The sequence below is a fragment of the Mustela nigripes genome, chromosome 9 (genome assembly GCF_022355385.1).
Source record: "Mustela nigripes isolate SB6536 chromosome 9, MUSNIG.SB6536, whole genome shotgun sequence".
Classification (NCBI taxonomy): Eukaryota; Metazoa; Chordata; class Mammalia; order Carnivora; family Mustelidae; genus Mustela; species Mustela nigripes.
In genome coordinates, this window is record NC_081565.1 from 75,142,934 (window position 1) to 75,166,106 (window position 23,173).

Below are 23,173 nucleotides of genomic sequence, written 5' to 3' on the forward strand. Positions count from 1 at the left end.
CCATGTCCTGTTTTGGGGACATATCTGTCCTTCCATGGAGACAAAGTTCATGGCAACTGGATGTTGATGGCTATTCAGAACATGCAATCAACTCTCCTCACTTTGATTTCATGCTCACCAAGGGAATTGGTGGGTATAATCTGCATGCTATGTATATCTTCCCATTGGGAGAAAAGTGCCCTTCTGAAACCAAAAACAACCAGTTTAATCTCCTTATAATTTAATATACTAGAATTCTAATTCTTTACATACAAAAGCATTCTTTCAATATGTTTGAGGATCCCTCTAAAATGACAGCTGGATCCTGAAACTGAAGGGGTGGTTGGCATAATGGGAGCATGTCATGTAATTGGCAGACACTTGGCAGTTTTCTCTAGAGAAACACGATAAATGGGAAAAATCACCTCCATGTGTTCCTCAGACCTTAGAAGAAGAAAAAAGGCAAGTACTTATCAGCATTCTCAAAGTGTCATGTGGTCAGAAAACTGGGGAAAATCTGAGAAAGGTTGAGGCAGAGTCCAACAGATCTCTTTACTGGAGAATATCCCAGATGTCTGGGATGTTCAGATATGTTTTGTTAATTTCCATAATGGGGTTCACAGTAGGAAGTGATTTTCAAAGCTTCTAAGAGTGAGAGTCCCCTTTTTTTCTTTTTAGAATATCTGTAGACTATGTGTAAGGGTTAGTTCTGAAGAGAGGAGTGGCATTTCAATGAGAGCCATATTGAATGTGGTGGCTTACCCTCATGGTAACAGGGATGGAAATAGTAGCTCCTTAGATGAATATCTTCCTAGTATGAAAGATCTATTAAAGAGCTTCCCTAGATTAGGGATGGTACATTTTGTGGAGATCCTATAATGTATGCACTACCCCAACAGGGTCTGCTTCATAAGCGGATGGCTTAAAACTAGACTTGGCCAGGAAGAAATTGCTGGCCCATTATATAACTAACTTACATACAGAGAGTCCTTCACATAAACCTAAAAGGGGGGGGGGGGAGTAGGCTGGATGAAAAGGAAAAACAGCGGTGGGGAAGGAGGAGGCTTTTCAAATCGCCTTTCCTCTCAGACTTATGTTACAAAAGGGAGTGTGTTGATGTAGAAATGCGTGGAAGCAGAAACCAGTCTAGAACCACTTCTCAGCCCACAGAGTTTAGGCTTGAGATCGCTGAAGCCATTGTGCCGTTTGAGGGCACCGGAGCAACAACTTGTCACATAATACCTTTCCAAGAGTGCCAAACTTAAAAGCAATTCCCAAACAGTTTAGACAGAGCATTTGGCTCACTGCCGCATGTCCAAAACTACAAAGGAGACTGGAGGCTGCCATCACATGAAGGGCAGTCTTGTTTCCACAACCCCAGCCAACTTCTAATTACTCACGGGTCAATTATTTGACTGCTGGATTAGCAGACCCTGGGCTTCTCCCCTTCCACCCTTTCCTGTCCACCTTTGAAAACCATTCCATTGCTGCCAATCACTTTTAAATCACATTTGGAACCCAAATTAAATATAAACTGGGTGCCAAGAAGAAATACCCATAATCAGCATTCAAATAAGTGTTTCAAAGCCCGAATATAAATGGGCTTTGTCTATCGGGCTCAGCGGTTTCCCACCCCAGTCTCTTCCCTTTATACAGAGCTGAATGCCCATTAATTTCATGTGGACATAAAAGTTGAGGAGAGGAATTAAAAATGCAGCCAAACACGATCATTGCATTTTGCTGAAAGAGTTGATGGGGAAAGAAATAGACACTGATGACTGCTGTTGGATCGACTAGCCTGACCATTCACGTTTCTAGTCTCACCCCGTTCTTTATTGTCTTCCGATTCAGCACTTAAACTCCTCCCAATTTTTGGCATTGTGACAATGAACAACCCGGCTTCATCTGTGTATCACAAAAGGTAACGCTCGTAGTAGATTCTATTTGTGTTGCAAACAACACACTTGCTCAAGACAAGCAAGCGTCCAACCACATTGGACACCAGCTAAAGAGATTCTAACTGTGTGGTCTCCACTTATCGGCTAAAAAGTCCAATGCCCAGTCTGAATGTCCGTGCCGGGCCAACAGTGAAGAAACCCAACACATGCCAATGTTATCAGCATGGATGAAATGTCCACAAAGCAGGACCAGTGTGCAGAAGCCTGGATTAATTACCCCCGTGGCCTATCCGTCAAAGTTGACTTCATAATCGTGTGCTCTATGAAATGATATACACCTGTGGTAGCACAAGTTACGCATCCAGTTATTAAAATGGTGCCCCACAGCCCGATCCCTGTGAGTGGCTTTCAAATAAATTACTTTGGATGAAGGCTGGTAGAAAAGACTGCCATTAAGTATAGTACATCCTTTTGAGGAATTAACTCAGGAAATAACTCATATAATTAGTGTAAGCTTTCTTCCCCCTTTCGCTTAAAGAGTCTAGCCAATGTGTCAAGGCTACAACATTCTTCAGTGCTGTTGTGGCAACTAAATAACAAGACATTTTATAAGTACTGACAGCTATGTGTTATCATATAATTATTGCCCAGGTTATAAATGGATCTTAATTTCAGAATCATCTACTACTCCCCAAACAGTATTTATGTTCACTACAGAATTAGACTTTAGACAGATATTTTTAGAAGTTTCCTTTTTTTCTTTCTCTGTCCCTGAAATTACTTAATTATTATTTTCTTTTTAGTGCTTTATCGCAACTTCACGTAGGACTTACAGAGTGCTCGAAGCACTCATTTGGCTTAATTGTCATGTGGTTTTTTATTTTCTTTAGCTGTTTGGCTTTTGCAAGTTTTAAATGATTTGCTTCTGAAATAGGGTGTTTAAAACACACTATTAAGTTTTTCTTAAGTAGAGAGAAGGTACTTTTTCTCATCTAAATTACTTCTTTAAGAAAGGCTGAGAGAGAAAGGGACTAGTTCTAGAGACCTGAAATACTAAAAATATGAGTTTTTAAGAAAAAAGACTTTCAACCTGCATACTATTACTTACTACTGACCGGGCCCAACACGCATTCCTTGTTGTGGATCTATGATGTATGCTTGTAATCTTGCAGATTTATTCCATTTAAGAGTGGATAGCTTTTATCTAAGTATCTGTTTCTGATTACAGACGCCTTTGTAAATTACTCACACAGCACCCAGCAGCGTTCTGCCTGCAAGTCTTTTGAGGACATGAACATAACAAGAATGTTGTATGAAAAGCTGGGTGATCTTTTAAACCAGTACTATTGAAAATGTGGTCTGTGGACAGGCAACTTCCACATCACCTGGAAGATTCTTAGAAATGCAGATTCATGGACCTCACCCAGATGTACAGGATCAGACTCTGGGAGAGGGGCCCAGCCATCTGTGTCTGATGGAGTCCTCCATCAGGTGCTTTGGGCAGCACTTTTGGGCAGTGTAAATCAGGGTTAGCACTCACTAAGTGCTTACTGTGTGTTCCAGGAGTGGTGCTAAGGACTTGCTGTGAGTGATCTTACTCAACACTTGTGACAACCGTGTGAGGTGGACCCTAACCTTGGCATCTGTTTTCTAGTGGAGAGACTCACTTTTCAAAGTCAAACATAGAAATTGGTGAAATCCAGACAAGCCCAGCTCTAACTCCAAAGGCTGTACCTTCTTTTGGAGCAACGAAGAGGATTTGTATGGGGATGCCTTACTGGAATGCAAAATTTCCACTGCCAAAGTGTAATTTTTACTGCAAGCCACAAATGCACTTACATGGCGTGATCCTTTACGAATGTCAATAGTCTGTCATTGAACATTTGGGCAGCAACAGAAATGACTCAAATATAAACACCACATTTAAACATAGTTAATTATAGAAGCTTATAGGCTTTGCAGACTCGAAAGTGTACCTTCTCTCTACTTAAGACCATAATTAGAAGCAGAGATATTCGTCTGTAATCAAATTTAGAAAGAAAGGCAAAGTTTCAGCTTTCAGTCAGAAGCCAAAATTTGGAACAGAGGGCCAATACAGCTACACTAAATCTCCAACTCACTGACTCGGGGGGAAGGGGAGACTTATGGGGAGAAAGACTGCTTTTCATAATTCTAACAAATGCAGCTGAAGGAAGAATCTCATGAAGCTGGCTTTTGTTGCAAAACTTTTGCAAAGCAGAATTTGAATATGTGGTGGTATTAAAAAAAAAAGGCTAATCTAAAGTTATGCTTGTCTAAAAACATGTTAAAGGAGCCCAAGCCCACCTAGATCCCCCCCCCCCCCAATTCAAGACCTCCAGATTCTCCCCTGAAATAAACCATTTGTGCTGATTATTCAGGGCGACTTTTTGCGAGGCAGGGTGCACAGGCCAAGAGGAGGACCGGGAGGGTGTGAGGGCAGGAGAAAACAAAGGGATTAGAAGAAACTAACCATTTGCCCATTCCAGGCCTGCTTTGTGTACTCGTCACTCCCACCCCCTAAATTATCAACCTGGCTTGCCAGGGGTGCTCCCATGCTGGGCTAATGGGGCACGCTCACGTTGGACTGGTTCTGAACGCTGCTGTGTGCCTTCCAGGGTCCAGCACCTGCAGGTGCTTGGGTAAGCGTTCTTCCTCCAACAGCTGTTCTCCACGGGAGTTCTAGCAAGTGCCCGTCAGCTGGGACGGGGGAGGCACTGAGGGGTTCCAGACGGCCCACATGGGCTCAGTGACCTCGCAGAAAATCGATTCCCAAGGAATTGCTGTGTGGGGGGGATAAACAGCACTGAAACACGCGGGGATGGCTCTGGACCACCTCAGCTCTGCCTCTTCGTCTCAAGGGACCCCTCACTCTGGAAAGTTCCTGTTGTGACTATTGAGAGGTCTCTTTGAAATGCATGCCATTCTTTGCTTTAACATGGTCCTCCTTAGAAAGCTTGACTTCTTTGCAAGAAAGCTAAGTGTCCAACCGGGGTACCATTTATTGCTCTCATTAATAACCTCTGACACACAATTTCCTTCCAAAACTTGACCTAGCCCCCTTTCCTTGTAGAAGTATTGTTGCCTTGCAGGCCAATGTGAAGGCCACCAGGAGGGGAGCAGGCCTTCCCTTTGGCCCATCCCCACCCATCTCCTATGCTGCTTGTCCTCAGCAACCAATCCAGGGAATGGGCCTTGAAACATGGGCCAAGGTGAGGGGACACAAGGACCCCCGGCCCCTTGGTCAGAGACTAAAAGGTTCTGAGTAGACACTTCGTCTCATAAAAGGAGAGCTTCAGAACATGCCAGGAAGGAAAGAAAATGCCACAAAGACCTCTCTCTCCTTAGCCACCTCAGTTGAAGGAATGCTCCGGGCATCAAGCACAGCAAGGGCAGGAGAGCCTGGCCTCAGAGACCGGACGTGCTTCTGGGACTGGGCGCCACTGTTTTACGCTTCAGGGATCAGCTGCTCAGTGATGTGATCCGGGAACCGCGGACAAATGAACTCATAACCTCCTTTCCATCTCTGGGGTGTCTCCAGGCGCTCTGGCCCCCGGGTCCATCCACCTCCTTCCTTTCAGCAACGAGATGGCACACACACAAAAGACCAGCCCTTGGAGAAAACGTTCCAGACAGAGAAGACCCATGTCGAGTAGCAACTGTATTCCCAGGGAGTCTTGATGGGGGAAACTGAGGTCAATTTCCCCACTGAGTATCTGAAACACCTGCTTTTTTTCCCTCCCGCACAAGCCAAGGAGCAGTGTTGGGTTCCGCACTTTGCAAAGGGCAAAGCAGGGGGCTCCGCCGCTACGCAGGCGTGCAGGACTGAAGCCTGCGCATGCGTGCTGGACAGAAGCCTGCGCCTGCGCAGGATAACCCGCCAAAGCCGGTGATGGGATCCACAGCTCCTTGGCTTATCAGCCTCCACACTGAAGTCATCCCGGGCTGAGGCCAACTAGAAATAACGCCAGAGGCAGGAAAGGCCCAGAAAGCCTGAGTTTTCCAAGCCCACAGCGACCATGAAGGGGCTGTTTTCTCTTCAACAGAGGAGGCTGGAGGCGTCTCAGCCGCACATGCGTGAAGCAAACCTTTGCGCCCCCGTGTTTCACCTGCGTACTCGTTCAAGTTTAACGCAGACGAATAAAGGCAAAGATAAAGAAAGAAAAACAGGGAAAAAGGTCTTCCCTCGCTTCAGTAGCAGCAGCTGGTGTGACCTCCTAATCACGGAACCATGCAGGGGAAGGCCTCGCCCACTGGAAAGAAGCATGTGGCAGGCAGCAGCTGAGACCCCGGTTTGCGGCGGGAGGAGGGCACGGGTGGCACGTCCAGGGATCTGAGGCCAGAGCAGCCTGCCCCTCTTCGCACCTGCAGCCCCTCATTCTGGCAAAGCTGCGCTGCATCAAGCCCTAAGCCCACGTTTCCCTGTGCACTGATGGAGGATGTGAAGTTTTAAAGAACACAAGTCTGCCAAGCACAGATGCAAAATGTAATTGAAGATTTCGGATTCTGTACGCCCAGATACTATCATCCAGAACTGCTACTGCTCTCGTTCTCACAGTCCTAGAGCAGATGAATTTGGGGATTTTGCAAAGCAACTGGCACTTGCTCAATCTCGCTTTAGGTTCTGTAGGACTGCATCAGCCCCAGGCCTCTCAACCCCGCTGGCCTATGGTCAGCCCTAACAAAGACCACCCCTGCTACGGTCACCTGGCTATGTGGGCAGGGGCTATGTCTGCATGAAAGACTGGCTCTCAAATATATGCCATTCATGATAAGACTTCTGCTCCCATTAAATGTTCGTCTCAGAGGAAAAAAGATCAAATTAAAGAAGCTGTGGTTTACATTTTAGAACCACAGAGGGAACAAAGGGTATAAGACAACCTGACTTGGCCCCATTCGGGTCCCACTTTTTTTTTTTAAGATTTTATTTATTTATTTGTCAGAGAGCGTGAGCACAGGCAGACAGAGTGGCAGGCAGAGGCAGAGAGAGAAGCAGGCTCCCTGCGGAGCAGAGAGCCCAATGCTGGACTCGATCCCAGGACGCTGGGATCATGACCTGAGCTGAAGGCAGCCGCTCAACCAACTGAGCCACCCAGGCATCCCACTTTTTGATAAGCACCTGCTACCCATGCTCCCAACCATTCAAAAACCTATGCATCAAAAGAAAACTGGTTGCTAGAACATTCTGGAATTTCGGCAGGATCGTGGCAGTGCAATTACTTTCTGGATCAGTGTTTGGAGGGAGCAGGGAAAAGGCAAGAGGCTAAGACAAGAAACTGAGTACCCTCTTGGGCAATAAAGATTAAAGGGCTAACCTTTACAGTCAGTCTTCAAGCCAGATCCAGCCTGCTGCCTGTTTATTTATTCTGTAAATAAAGCTTCATTGGAAAACAGCCACACCCATTCATTCACTCGGCCTAGGTGCTTTTTTGCTCTGAGGCAAAGTTGAACAGTTGCCACAGAAACATGGCCTGCAAAGCTCAAAACATTTACTAACTGGCTCCTTGCAGAAAAAAAAATTTGCCCACACCTGTTTTAAAACACATGGAATGGGGCGCCTGGGTGGCTCAGTGGGTTAAAGCCTCTGCCTTCGGCTCAGGTCATGATCCCAGGGTCCTGGGATTGAGCCCTGTGTTGGGCTCTCTGCTGGATGGCGAGTCTGCTTCCCCTTCTCTCTCTGCCTGCCTCTCTGCCTACTTGTGATCTGTCAAATAAATAAATAAAATCTTAGGGGGAAAAAACCCCCCAAAACAAAAATTAAATCTTATCAATCAATCAATCAATCAATCACATGGAATTTCCTTTAACCTTGGACAAGGACTGGGCCAGAGAATTCAGTTAATCTGTAACAAACGCTGGTAGATGTTTAAGGGCCGGGGAGACAATCTCAAAGGCCTAAGGAGGTAGTGCTCTGCAATTCTTTCTTAGGGTAAACAACAGGTGGCCTTCTTTCTGTGGCATCACTGCAATATTATCCAAGTATTAAATGTTACACTGTCCCATTCCTACAGATTCTAGGCAGTTTTTCATCTCTCATTTAAAAAAAAAATTCTATTTATTTATTTTTGGGGGGGAGGGGTGAAGGAAGAGGGGCTGAGAGAGAATCCCCAGCAGACTCCCCGCTGAGTGCAGAGCCCAACATGTGACTTGATCTCAGGACCCTGAGATCATGACCTGAGGGGAAATCAAGAGTTGGACACCACCACAACCCCGGGCACCCTATACCCTTTCATTATGTATGGGCAGTGAGAGCTCTGACTGTGCCATCTTGATATCTAAGTGCCCCCCTAAGCTGGTTCTTAGGGTTGAGTCAAGAGCAGGTGACACTCTATACCTTCTACAACAGTGGAGTGTTGGTGTCGCCTGTATGCCCCGGTGGCCAGAGGCCATCACAGTACCTGTTGGCCAGAAGCTGGGACCTGGTCCCTGAGGGCGAGGTCAGGTAGATGGCCAGGTCTCCCCTCCTGGGATGGGTGATGGTTATGCGCACTACGACGTGCTCCAGGTAGTTGACGTGGTGGTTGGGGTTATCGGAACAGCCTGAAGCTTTGTAGATGGAGCGCACCGCACTGTTGGGGCGAATGGTCCTGCAACAGAGAAAGACTGAGTGTGAGCAGAGCACTGGAGGGGCTCGGCTGCGTAGAACTGTGGGCCCGGAATGATGACGCCGTGTCACACGAGCCGCTGGTGGCTGATTTCTGAAGGACACAGTGCCATCACCCAAGGTCCCTTCAAGGATTAACCCTGGTTATCAGAGAGTAGGAAAGATGCCAGTGACAGAAAATGGGGGGAGTGGGGTTCTTTTATCTTCATGCAGGGAGGGCTCTCAAACCTGAGGGTATCCCCTTGTTGAAACGCAGAGAGTCGAGCCTCTGCCTGCAATGTGTGATTGAGTGGGGCTGAGGGGGCTCCAAGAATGTGCATTTCTCACAAGTTCCTAGGTGACAGTGATGTTGCCGATCTGTGGAATATACTTTTTGGACTACTGCTAGAGGGCATGGCGGTATGGGGAAGGCTCGGGGGTTACCGTGACCTTGGTTCAAATACCTGGTCTACCACTTCCTTGCTCTATAACTCACAGGGCACACCTTTCCTCTGGCCTGAACGTGCCTGACTTCTTCACTAGCTTTCTCCTGTGTCACTGTTCCCCCTGAACACGGGGCTCTGGTCATACTGACAACAGTTCAAGTTGGGGGTGATTCCTGAGACTGTGCCTGAAGTTTGTTTGTTTGTTTTTGGCTGTTCTTCCTATGGGGACTCTTCCTCTTCCTTCATGGTCAAGGTTCATGGTCAGAGACATGGTCTCTGTCTCTGAGGCGGTCATTGAACCATAGGAAAGATACGCCCCCTACTTCTTATTTTCTATTCGTTTTACTTCCAACCTATTGTTATCTTTATATACTATACTGAAAATATAATTCGCAATTATATGTTATAGAGTTCAGTTTCCAGAATATCAACTTTAGGATTTTGGAGTACCCTGACTTAGGGAGAACATCTGCAGCATGAAACAGAAATACTGGCTGAGTAGAAACCTTAAGAATGCCCATTTGTAAGGGTCCTCCAAATCCCCTGTTGTGAGATGCTTTCAAGGATCCTTGGATCCTATTATGTGGATTTAACAGCTTAGCATCCTAGACATTCTTTGAGAATTTTATAATTACGCTAGGAAAAAAAAGCACACACACACACAACACAAGATTTCGGCTTCCATGGACAACAAAGGCTGTCTAGAGCACTCGGGCCAGCCTGATCCCTTTCAGGAAATTGCTATGCTGACTGCTTGCCACGAGTATTACTTGATTTGCCGGTCTGTGCTCTCCACACACACGTGCTGCTGGGGAACGGTGGTCCACTTCTCGGCTTCCGTCACCATGGCTTCCGCATCCATCAGTCCAAATCCATACAGGTGGCTCACTAGGGGAGGCAAGAGGCTGGTCAGCTTCATGGAAGTTAGAATCAACCTAGGCTGTCTATACTGAGTTCTGGCCAAGAGCCCAAACATATCCCCATGGGATCTTAGCATTCTTTCTAGCCATTATTAAAAAAAAGAAACAAAAAACAAATATAACAACACATGTGAACAAACCTAACAAGGTCATAAAATGGATGTCGATTATTCAGCAATGATGTATTAGGACTCGTAACAGGACTATCGTGTATGGATTATTACCATGTGGCAGGCACTAGACCGTCTTTTTCCGTGTAACTTAACATCATGGAGATGTTAAGCTGTTAAGGTAAGATGTGAAGATGCTGGTGCTATTGTGATCGTCATTCATGGTACAAGGCCACTGAGGAACAGAGAGAGAACTAAGACCAAGTAGCTGTGGTTGAGCTGGTTCTAACCCACTGACTTTTGCTCCAAGGCCTTACCTGGTAACCACTTCAAGCGATGACCTCATCAATTTTGTAACATAATGAATAGGTTTAAGGAAAAAGGACAGTGTCTATACCTTCTCTTGGCACACTAAGAATGCACATGCAAGAAATGGCAGTTTTCTGACATACCCAGGAGTAAGGCCAGACATCTCAGAAGACAATTATTACCTTTCCTCCAGCATAGGAAAAATTGATTAAACTTTATGCATGCAATATTTGGAGCCCTCTAGATGTGTCTTCCAATGTTGTAATCTTGTGATTCTCAGTAAGAATACCTATTGATCTAAATCTACATTTGACATAATGGTCTCAGAAGTTTCAGTCACATATTCGAATATTTTTAAAATTAATTTATTGTTACCCCCACCCCATCCCTCCAGTGACCCTCTGTTTCCTGCATATAGGAACATTTTAATGATGATACAGCAATATCCATATGTGTAGTTCTTTCTAAAAAATATTCTAAAATCCCAGCAAATACTTAAAAATCTCCACCTCAAACCATCTCATATCTTTGTATTTAACACAAAGTCATATTGCTGCCAGATTTGTTGCCTATAAGGCATTTTCTGTATGATATTATTTTACATGAAAATATCTGTCACTGCCCATGCTTATGGATTATTTCAGTACTTCCACTTGAAATTCAAGACACTCGATGATAGAGTTCCATTCTACTTGCAAAACAACCTTTTCACCAAAATCTATGCTTAGGAAGGTCATTCCTTTACCGTTCCCAGTCATACCTTGCTTTTTCTGCCTCACTGCTTTGGCTTATGCTGAAACCCTGGCCTGGAATTCCCTCCCTCCCGCTCTCTGCAGGGTCACACTCTACTCCCAAGTTCTAGAAGGCTTCGCTAGCCTATCTTATCCTTGAAATATCCTTTGATCAATGAAAGTCAATGGACGTTTACTGAAACTCAGCCATCTGTCATGAAGGAACTTTTCTCTTTACTAGTCCCTATAACTCTAATAAATTTGTCCGTCTGTCTGAGCTTCTGCCCATCTAGCCATCCAGCCACCCATTCATGCATCCATCCAACATTTGAGTGCCTTCTATGTGCAGACACTGTCTTACACACTGCACTTTTTACTTATGTCTTATTAATTGAATGGCTAATTCCATGAGCAAATGTTTTTGTACCCCAACTATACTGCAAACTGCTTGATGACAGGAGCTAGGACTTATATTTCTTCATATGCTTCATGGGACTTCGCAGAAATTTATACATATGGAAAAAAAAATGACTGCATATAAAAAAGGAAAAAGTGTGTTAGGATTAGGAAATACTGCTATATCCTTGCTATTTGCTAATTACATAATTCTTGGCAAAAAAAAAAAAAATAGCTAACCCACAATCTCCTTGTGATATGATTGTCTATCCTGTCACCATTACTGAGTTGATTAAGTACTGGTATTTGTCCCACGTGAGAAACTCTTCATCAAGACCTATACAAATGTAAGGGCTCATTATTATAATATCAGGTACTCAGCTGGACAGGACATACTGAAGGAAACTGAATAAACTGACTTAGGGATAGCAAGAATATTTGTGGGATTCTCATACATGTACTTTTGTAACTGCTATTATAAATGACTATTTCTTGATTAAAAAGAAATGTATATGTATTGTAAAATCCTGGAAATACAGCCAGAAAAGAATGAAGAAAGCAAATGAAGAAAGCAAAACTCATCAATAACTTCATGACAGATTGGTAACTGTATATTAGCAGGTCTGTATCAACAACTTAGTTTCAGTTACAGGACATGACATGAGGCGATCTCACCTCCTTCGCTAAAACAGAGTCAGAGTGATCCATGCTTTATAGGAGGAATGTCAAGTGTGGGCTTAAGGAAACCGAATCGTGGACATTTCTTATGCAAGTTCATGGATATCCCAGATTCTCACTTATCACTTAACCATCAATACAGGCAATGATCTGTATCATTTCACCGTGAACATTCAAGGCATTGTTTTCCCTAGAGGGACTGAAATTATTGCCAAACACGCATTGCCATGCCAGGCTCTCTGACTCTGCCCAGCACCCAAATGTCCCCACGATCGTATCAAGCGGTTTTAAAGTAGCGCAACGTATCATTTGATCTCAGTTTAGGGAAAAAAGATGAAAGATTTGATTGGCATGAGCGGAGAGGGGAAGAGGTTGGGTAGGAACTGGGGAGGGTCAGTGGGGGCAAAGCGAGGGCTGCCTGCACTCTGGCTTAGGGGCTCTTGCTGCCCCCCCCCCCCCAATCCCCGTCCCTAGTAACTGTCAGCCTAGCAACCCTTAGGACATAAATTAACATCGAGAGTCATCAAATACAATAAATGCTTCAAGCCTGAGAAACAAATTTGAGTTAAGTAGAAAAGCACCTTGAGTCTTTATAAAGGCTCTAAATTTGTTTCCTTTTCTGAGTCTATTCCTACCCTCCAGAGACAATGTCCATTCATGCATCTATCCCAAGTAGATGTTCAGAAAAGAGGCTGGCTAGTTCTAGTTCGACTACAAACTGGCAGGTGAATGGAAAAAAAAATCATATTAATAGAATATTAATAAATGAAGGAATTCCATTAGATCGGTAAAGCCTATTTGGTCATGGAGATGTTTTGTATTTTAAAATACTGGAAATTGTGTATTTGTCCACAGTCATGATACCCAGCCTAAGAAAAAAAGAAAATAAAGTGTATCTTTTTAAGAGGGGTGGTGATGTTGGCAATATACCAACTCCATGTATTCTCTTGGCAATTACTTGTTTGGTTTTCAGTAAATACTAATGAGAAAATAATCGCACAAAGAACATGTTGGCGGATAAACTCTTTTAAAGCATGATGTTAACCAGGGAAATAGCTATTAAGTAGTTCGGAAGCATTAATTATTTTTTTTAAGATATGATTATAACTGACACAATTTTAAAAATATAATACAGAGTTTTCATACTTTAAAATGGCCTATAAATCCAGAAACAGATCTTTTTAAAAAAATTTTTAAAGATTTTATTGATTTATTTAAGAGAGAACATGGGAAGGAGGGGCAGAGGGAGAGAGAGAACAGACTCCCCGCTGAGCAAGGAGCCCCACACGGGGCTCGATCCCAGGACCCTGAGATCATGACCTGAGCTGAAGGCAGATGCCCAACTGACTGAGCTACCCAGGTGCCCCCAAAACAGATCTTTTTTGGGTGACTACCTGGGTCAAGTTAGTTGGCCATCACACTGTTACTGGGAACAGCCACCAGTGTCTGCAGAGTACCTGTGCTTAGAGGAGAGCTTCTATGCATACTTGTGAAGTGAAGGAACTCAACTGATAGAGGAGAAATTTTATTTAATTTACTAAGTGGCATAAAGTGTTTACGTGAGAATTTTAAGGGGAATCTAGAGCTTTGTTCTTTTTATTACCGACTTCTGTAAAGTCATCATTAACACACCATATTTATTTAAGTATAGAACCAATATTCACATTTTCAAAAAAAAAATTACGATCATAGTAAATATACCAGGAGAATAACTTGTGGTGCTATGGCCATTCGTACCGAAATTAGTTTTATTTGCACGTGTTTCTCATGCCAAGCTCAGAGCAAAACCTGAGCCTGAAAATCACTTTATGATGATCAAGCAGAGCTGTCTCTGGGCAAGCTTTGTGTAAAATGCAAAACTCTATAAAGTTAGATACTATAATGGTGTGAGGAGGAATCCAAGCAGCTCAAACTGCATTTTTCATTTCTACGAGTGTGGGCAGCAAACATTCAATTAATAATTGGAACATTAATTAAGATTCAAAAATCAATATTTAGAAAGCTATCGAGGGAACAAAGCATGTTTACAGAATAATTAAAGATCTTGAGGCAAAGTTATTGAGGTAGATTTCACAAAGCAGAATGATGCCGGGCAAGCTGAAAAAAAAGGGAATCTGCAATACTTGAAAAACATTCTATTTGCCTCATTAGGCTGCACGACTGTTTATGCAGATAAGTCGAGAAGAGTGGAATTGTCTTGTGCCCCAAGTATAGCTAGTTTTTATTCTAAGGAATCTGAAGGCTTCCCTTGCTTGCACCAGCTAGATGAACGAGAGAAGGCAAGAAAATAGATAATGTTCTCCAGCAGGTGTGTTTCCACTATCTGATGAGACTAGAAGTGCTGAGGGAAGCTAATCGTTAAGCACATAAGGAAATGACTGCACAGTTTGGAAGCAGATACACTTAGCTGAAACAACAGCTCTAGCTAGGAGGCCTTAACAATTCCAGAGAAAAGCTAGAAAGCTCAGCAGGGGGGAGAAAAAAAAGTTCCAGAGCACAGGAAGCTATAACCAGTGAGTGAATCTTGGGATACTTTTATGTCTTTTTGGTGGAGTGTCCTTCCTGGAGCCAGCTATTTTTTTTTTAAGATTTTAAAAAATTTATTTATTTGACAGAGCAGAGAGGATGAGCAAGGGGAGCAGCAGAGGGAGAGGGAGAAGCAGACTCCCATCTGGGCAGGGAGCCTGAGGCAGGGCTCAATCCCAGGACCCCGGGATCATGACCCAAGCAGAAGGCAGTTGCTTAACTGATTGAGCCACCAAGTGCAGGGAGTTATTTTGAAGATTTTTCTTTCCTTCTTCCTTCTTTTTTAATATTACACCAAATGGAAAGTTCATGCTGACTCTAAAAATAACAATTATTTATATTTATATTTATTTATAGTTTTATATTTATATATTCTTAAATTTTATTTATTTATATAGTTATTTATATTTATTTATAGTTATTTATATTTAGTAATAAATAAATAATGATTTAATATTTATATTTATGCTTAGATATATTTAGAAGGATTTGGTTGGTTAAAAAACATTTTTTGCTTTTTAAGCTTTTGAGCTTTCCTATCTTTTAATACCAATAATTGAGTGACCGGAGGGTGAACGGGCATGTTGGACCCTATTTATATTGGTTACGATGCACATAATCACCAAGATATGAAACATGGTTGGTCAATTAGGTTCCCTTATTTGATTATCAGAAAGGGTCAGTTTCAATACATCCAAATAACTGATCTGATTAGTTACCGTAACACTCGTGCGGGTGTAAGGCAACTACTCTATAGTCACCTCGGTGAGGGCCCAGAAGAAACAGAAAATGATACGTATTCTTAGGCAGGCATGAGATAAGGGCAACTTAACGATTTCACCATGAGACAGACAAATGCACTGACTGAGTAACAAGCGCACCAAACCCATGGGTTAAAAACAAACAAACAATGGCGATGAAGGAACCTGGTAGAGCCTGGTGCAGAGAAAGTGCTGGATACACGTGAGCTGAGATTTGGAGTCAGGAAGGTGACCCAGGAGGGGAAGGTGGCATTTGGATTGGGCTTTGTCACCTGGTAACTTTTCAACCAGGTGGAGATACAGGGAGGACAGTCCAGGGGCCAGGACGCAGCCTCCTGGACAAATGATCGCCAGGTCCGCGTGCGGTTTCCTGGGGCGAGGAGGAAACCAGCAAGCCCAGAGTGGGCGGTCAGAAGGCGATGGGCCTTCGTGGTAAACACAGGGCAGAAAATAAGGGGGTGAGAACAGACTGTGGGTGAGCTGAGAGCCAACCATGATGGGGGGGGGGGTCCTCGCCCTCGGGCTGCTGAGGTTCTCTTCTACCTATAAGTAAACCACCAGACTGAATTCCTGTCTTGAGGGGCACCGCTTGATCTGTGTGGGGAGAGCCTCCAACCTGGGATCAAAGAGGTCCCGCAGCTGTTGGAGGCCTCGCACCTTTGGGTTCTTTGATCCTCACTGTGCTGAACCACCTGCTCTGAGAGGACTGCTCCCACCAGGGACTCCCCTCCCCCCCGCCCCCTCCAGAGCCACCCCCCACCCACCTCTCGCCTTGGAGCCAGTGAATCAAACCAAGCCAAATGTGTGAAATAGGGGGAGGGGGTGAAACAGGAGAGGACCCATGACACTTCATTTGCCTTAGGTGGCTGCTGAAGGACTGCCCTTTTCAAGTAAAAATAAATAGCAAAATAGGAAAACATCAAGTATAAGATTCCTAAGGATGAAAAGGTGGGAAGCAAAGCTCCTCTGTCCTCTATCAGCATTTCGACACCTAAATATGGCAGACAGATGGAAAGGACGCTTCCAGAATTACCCACACCATCCCTTTCCTTAATCCCTTTCTCCGACATCAGTCTCTTCCTTTCATACTGTTTTAAAAGATTTCAGGGTGAAAGGTACCAAAGCTTCTTAGAAAGCCGGAGTGACAGTTACAGCGCTTTCTTCTGTCCCGTGGTGCAAAATGCAGACTCGGGGGTGGCGGGGAGGAGCAGGAGCAACACCTGCCTTATTGTGCACGGCTTGTTTTTAGCTTTCCCTCGCTCTTCCTAAAATCTCAGGCTCTACTAACAACTCCAGCCGGCTCCAAACATGCCAGCTGTCACTGGTGCTGCTGAGGCCTTGCATGTGGGAAGTTTCCAGACACTGCTACCTGGCTGCCTGGGGCGGGGGGGGGGTGTCTGTACTTCAAAGCTTCCCGAGGGATGGGTTGGGTCAGCAGCTGCAGGAGTTTGACAGGCTCATCACTGCACAGACACGGAGTAAGAAGGGTTGAGGAAAACACTGGTGAGCCCTTCTCCATGTGCAATGGACTTAATTACATGCAGCATATAGACACATGAGGTATTCTGTCACATATGCATATGTAAAAATATCTTTCTATTAGATTTTTTTTTTTTTTAATTTACAGAGTTAAGGAGATATTATGCCAGCCTTCTCTCAAGGGCCCTTTTCTATTTTGAGAAAAAAGTCTAATTATTTTCTTTTCTTTGGCCATTCCCTTTTAATTTGCTTCCAATGTGGTTATAATAAGCAAGTCATTTGCTTAAGATAATTGACCAGTCTTTCTCAAACGGAAGTAGGAAAATGTTCTAGCAGCTTGGAGAGAGCTAGCCATGTATCCCAGGGTCCACGCGGTTCACAACTGTGCTTGTTTTCGGAAACTAGGATCATTTGGACAGAGACGAAAACAAGATCTAAAATGTACTCCAAAAGTCTTCAGGTAAAAGTTTATTGAAGACTAGACTGACCCTTTATTAGCTCACCAGCCTAGATCTTCTTGGTGTGTAACTTAAGCCAACAGTTACCACCCCAGGATCTTGGTGAATGGGCAGCCAAAATTCGTATTTGTGAATCATTTACATATTATTTTTAGGTAATTCTTCATGTAATTTTCCTTTATATTTTCTTTGTCCTTACATTCTCATAAAAGGAAGGAACGGAAATTCTGGTTGATGTTTATTTCCGGTGAGTGCATTTTTACAGGTAGTGGTTAACAGTGGTTGAAAAGAGATGGCTATTTCATCCACGGTTCATGTGACAAGGAGCCATTACTCACTGTTGCTTTTTTTTTTTTTTTTCACTATTGCTTTGATGGTTGAAAAACACAAAGCAGAGGGACAACAAAGAAGAGGGTATTCCTTGGGACTGGGAATGTCACCATCTCATTAGGAAGAAAGCTACCACTTATCTTTCTAAGTTTCAAGTACTATGTAAGGCTTCTCATGAACATTCCTTTTTATTTACATAAGACTCAAATCATTTTTAAGTTTTAGGGACAGTAACATGGAAATGCCTGTGAGCTCTCAAAAAAAAATAGGCCATTAATGAGGACTATGTATTCTCTTAGAAGAAAAAGATTTGAGATGGTTTTTCAATCCTGAAGTAAGATGTGGATTCATAGAGGTATCTTTGGGGCTAGGTAATGAAAGCAGGATATCTGGAATGGTGGCTTCCTCAAGAAAGCTGTGTGGCCCTGAAAACCCACAGATGGATTTTGACCTCAGGCAGTGAGTAGCCAATGATTAAGGAAATGACATTCATTCAACAGATATTCTAGAAGGAGTGATCTGGCATTGGTATATAGGATATGAAAGGAAGGAAGGAAGGAAGGAAGGAAGCAGGAAACTGGTTATTTCAAGGGGGCAGGTATAAGGGATCATAAACCAGGTTATGGACCCAGTGACCGAAACAAGAGGTCAACTTAGGAGGAGGCAATGAAATGTCACAATGCCCACATGGTGGCAGACTGAGGAGAGGGAGAGGGAAGATGGTGAACAGGGTGATCTAGAGAAGAGTCCCCACTGATGACCGAGGTACATTTTGGGGGAGAAGTTGCTTTGTAAAAGATGACTGAAAGATCCTGTTTCTGGCGTTTTGAGTTTTTCAATGACATGGGGGAGCCCTGTGGAGAGAATTTAGATTGGTAACGGATGAAGACAACGTTGACGATGTAGAACTGAAAGTCACTAATAAGGAGGTGATCCTTGTAACTGACAGGAAGGCAGAGATGGGGGGAGACAAGCTGAGGAACTAAGAGGTGGCGGGGCAGGGGGGGTGGGGGGTGGAGAGAGGAGGCGGGGAGTGTGTGCACTGTTCCCTCCAGAACTCTCCAAACCACAGACTTTAGGGAATGGCTAAGGTGAAGGAAGGGAGAGAAAGGCATCAATAAAGTGTCCGAAAGCAAGGGCTCTGGCTTTGCATCACAATAGGCAAGGGAAGCATTGTGGATTGGGTAGATCAAAAGCAGGATACCTCACAGAAAAACAATGGGCTTCTGATTTGGCAAGCAGGAGATGGTTGAAAGTCTCACAGAGTAATTTCACTTCAAAGGTGGAAGTGGAAGCAAGATTGCAGAGAATTACAGAGGGGCTCACCAGTAAGGAAGCAGCTAATTCAGAGGACTTGCTGGGAATTTTTAGTTGTATAAGGGAGGACCAAATGAAGGCAGTAGGATGATGGAAAAGGTTTATTTGTTTTTGTTTTTCTTCCAAGGGTGGGGGGCAGATACAAAATTTGAAAACAGAGGGTTAGAGTCCAATTGGCAAAAAAAAAAAAAAAAAAAAAAAAAAAAAAAAAAAGCATGAGTGCAGTTGGGTACAAAAGGCACTTTTCAGATTTAGGATTCCCTATCCAAATTCTGGAAAAAGAAATGATTTGAGACTATGTTTTCATGTCTTCTAAGGGCAGCACCGGACTGGTAGCACTTAGACGTGTAGGAAAAAAAGGTGATTCACTATGTGCAGGGGAGGACTTGGGTCAGCGGTTCCCGGACTAGCGTGAGCATCAGAATCACCCAGAGGACTTGGGGAAGCCCACACTGCTGGGTCCCACTGATTAGTGGTTTTAAAGTCATGTCCAATATAAAGAACTTCTGTAACTCAACACCAAAAAATCCCAAACAATCTGATTAAAAAATGAACAGAGGACCTGAATAGACATTTTTTCCAAAGAAGACATACAAATGGCCAAGAGACACGTGGAAAGACGCTCAACGTGACTCTTCACTGGGGAAATGCAAAACAAAACCACAATGAGATCACCTTACACCTGTCAGATTGGCTAAAGTAAAAAAAACACAAAAAACAACAAGCGTTGGCCAGGAGGTGGCAAAAAAAAGAAACCCTTGTGACATACTGGTGGGATGGGAAATTGGTGCTGCCACTGTGGAAAACAGTAGGGAGGTTCCTAAAAAATTTTAAAAAATAGAAATACCACATGATCCAGGAATTCCACAACTGTGTATTTACACAAAGAAAGGAAAAACACTAATTTAGAAAAGCATACGTGTCCATATGTTTATCGCAGCATTATTGACAATAACCAAATTATAGAAGCAACCCAAGTGTCCACAGATATATGACTGGCTAAGGAAGATGTGGTACACAGACACAGACACACACACACACACACAAACACACACTGGAATGTTACACAGCCATAAAAAAGGATGAGATCTTGCCATCTGTGACAACATGCCAAGTGACGTAAATCAGACTGAGAAAGACAAATACCATATAGTTTCATTCATATGCAGAGTATAAAAAAAATGGATGAACAGAAAGTGGAATTGGACCTATAAATACAAAGAACAAACTGATGGGTGCCATAGGGAGGGGGGAGGAAAGGGAATGGGAGCTCAGGCTTCCAGAGAGGGAATGAATAAGTCACAGGAGCAAAGGGCATGGCACCAGGAGCACGCTCAGTGATAACGTAATTGCATATGGCGGCAGAGACACTTGTGAACAGAGCATAATGTATTGAGAAGTTGAATCACTTGTTGTGTATCTGAAACAAATGTAACACTGTGTGTCAGCTCTACTTAAATACAAATAAAAAAAAAAAAAACCACAAACAAAAAACCAACAATGAAGAAATTAAGGTCCAGAATTTGCATTAGATTCTAACCAGTTCCCAGATAAAGTTGATGTTGGTCCTGAGAGCTACTCCCTGAGGATCTTAGGGCCAGCATCTCTCCTGGAATGCCAGTTAATAAAGTCTGGTTAATTAGGCTAATCTCCAACACGGGGTCTGAGTCTCTGGGGACAGCGTTCCTAATATCTTTCCCCTCGTGCTAGCAGCACAAGAAATGAAGGCTGACTCTATGGTAAATCATGCTAATGTCTTTTCATATGGGTTACCACGCATATTTTGGCTTCCCTTATAGAGATATTTTAGGGAAATAAGTTCCCTTAATTAACCTATAGATATCCCTCACTCATTGAACATGGGTTGCTCTACATAGTTCCTTCTTCGGAGGCATATCACTCAAGGAGTTAAACTCTGTTCATTCCCAGGCCAGAATCTGGACTTGACAGAGTTAAGATACAATACCAAGCTCAGTAACAATGCTGAAAAAAAGTAAATGCTCTAGAGGTTCTATTTAATGCATTTAAATCTCACTATTTTAACTAATCTTCCCATCTCTATAGTTGAAGAACATTTAATGTATCAAGCATGCTTCCCAAAATAAGATGCCCAGAAGAAATTTTATATGGGAGGTAAAAATAATATCTCACATATGCTTTTTATTACGTATTAACTAATGAAATCTTTACAACAGTCCTATTGGCAAGATAGTACTATTCACATTTTACAGCTGAAAAAGTAAGCCTCATAAACATTAAAAGAACTTGCCCAAAGTCACACGGACTCAATCCCAAGTGTTCAGAATCTTTGCATCACATACGTATCTGTCGATGACGGCAGACTACGTTGTCTATAAGACATATAGTATTTCTTGCAACTCATTTCTCAAATCAAGCATCATCCTCAGAATGACGAGGTGGCAAAGAGGGTAGAGACATCTCACAGCTTTCTCTGTCACAACTCTGTCTACCACAAACGAACAAAGGAACATTTTTACCCTCTTTGCCTTCTGCAAGTCAGCAGCATGAAAATGGCTCTCTTCTTCAAAGCTCATTAAAATATTCTGGGCAGAAAAAGATATATGTGGGTCTTGGAGGGAAAGTTAACATCTGGCCCACACCCCCTTCCCCTCTTCTTCCTGAGGATGACCTTCTTCAGTCGTGTCTATCAGGGATTTTCTCTGAGGGTGAAGATATTACTAACACGGAAAAGATCCTTTATTTTATAGACAAGCCTAAACTTTTTTTTTTCTTTTTCCCAAATTAGAGCTAGCCAGGCACGTGCAGGTGGCAGAACAGCACCGAGTAGCAAAGAACAACTTCACATTTGTTAACATCCAGCAGCGATCATAACACCCTTTTTCTCTGGCTTTTGCAAGGAAGACTCTGGATGTACCATGTCTTCTGCTATAATACCATAAAACGAAGCCTGTTGAAGCCATTATCGGGATGTGCGATACAAGTTTAATTGCTTTGAAATGCCTAAGGCTAGCAAGATGTGAACATGTGTAAAGAGTCTGAATTGAGATTTTAAGGGGAGAAAAAAAAAAAAAAGTCTGGATCTGTTTATTTCACAGATGTATCCAGATGGGTTCTGCAAAGCCATCGCCCGGCATGTAACCATACCTTGCCGGATGCCCTGGCCTAAGTAAGTTACCCTGTACAGAGAGGGCAGGATTCATTTTCAGGATTTCCTTGAGTCTTTGGGTCTGGTTTGTTTTGCAGGCACTGGCACCAGCATAAAGATCTCTTGGGGTGGGGGGAAGGACGGGCTATGCCATCTTTACTAAAACCATACTTTAAAAAGAGTCATCAGAAGGCCATTTTTTCCTCTTATTTACTCAGGCTTCCTTATGGATCCTGAACCGGTCTTCACAGCTAATGCAGTGCCCATTTACCACCAACTTAGTGTGGTCACAGGCAAGTCGGATTCGGGGCAGAGAACTGGTGCTGCCCTTTACGCTGGGAAGACTGACGTCGGCGTCCGAGCTGATATGTACAAGTTCCTGCCAGAGTTTCTCCCGCGTGCCTCAATCACATGGTTCCTTTCACATTTAAAACTATTTCACAGATGGGAGACAAGAGAGTCCGTGGGGAGCACCTTCACATGACAGCTGGATGATAATCACAGAAGCTTCGAAGAAAGCCTTCACCACTGCTTTGTGTCTATGCTCAGGCAGACCCTGTCTGTCAATATTCAAAAGGACGCTTCACCCCGAATATGAATCTTCTACTGACCCCAAATGAAAGTGATTATACATTTGAATTCATGAAGCATCAATCATTTTTGGTCACAAAAATGAAAGAAGGTAAAAAGGCTATGAAAAGAATAAAGGATTTGTACTTGGCACTCACACTCACTTAAAATTCTAAGATTTTACTTCGAACTTTGTCTAGAGAGCTCTGATAAAATCATCACGGGCACTGGAAGGCTCTATTTGACTCTGAGTTAGTTCGCTATTGGTGGTTTTGTGAACGTCAAGGTTGAAGCAACAGCTGAAGGTGAGAAGGAACAAAACCATCTCTGGGTCAGTATCTTTTAAAAGGTATTCATGCCTCCAACAATTCTGAGAGGAATTACAGTGGAATTCTGTGCAATACGGCTGGCCATGTAGGATCTCCATGAACTAGAGAAAGATAATTCTTTCTCTAGGTGGACATCATCCCCCTCTGGGACACACAGCTTGGTGACTGGGACACAGGCTGGATTTCCATCTCTACTCAACCCCTCAGT

The 23,173-nt window shown here is 43.4% G+C and overlaps 1 protein-coding gene across 3 annotated transcripts in view; it reads right to left on the bottom strand.

Annotated features, from left to right (window-relative positions):
• Positions 1-23,173, bottom strand: part of PCSK5 (proprotein convertase subtilisin/kexin type 5) — a 447,741-nt gene that overhangs the window by 188,592 nt on the left and 235,976 nt on the right. For all 3 annotated transcript variants that reach the window (XM_059411831.1, XM_059411830.1, XM_059411828.1), the window contains exons 11-12: positions 9,695-9,812; positions 8,294-8,482 (exon numbers count right to left, since the gene is read on the bottom strand). In XM_059411831.1, the coding sequence (XP_059267814.1) occupies positions 8,294-8,482; positions 9,695-9,812 (307 nt within the window). The remainder of the gene's footprint in view (positions 1-8,293; positions 8,483-9,694; positions 9,813-23,173) is intronic.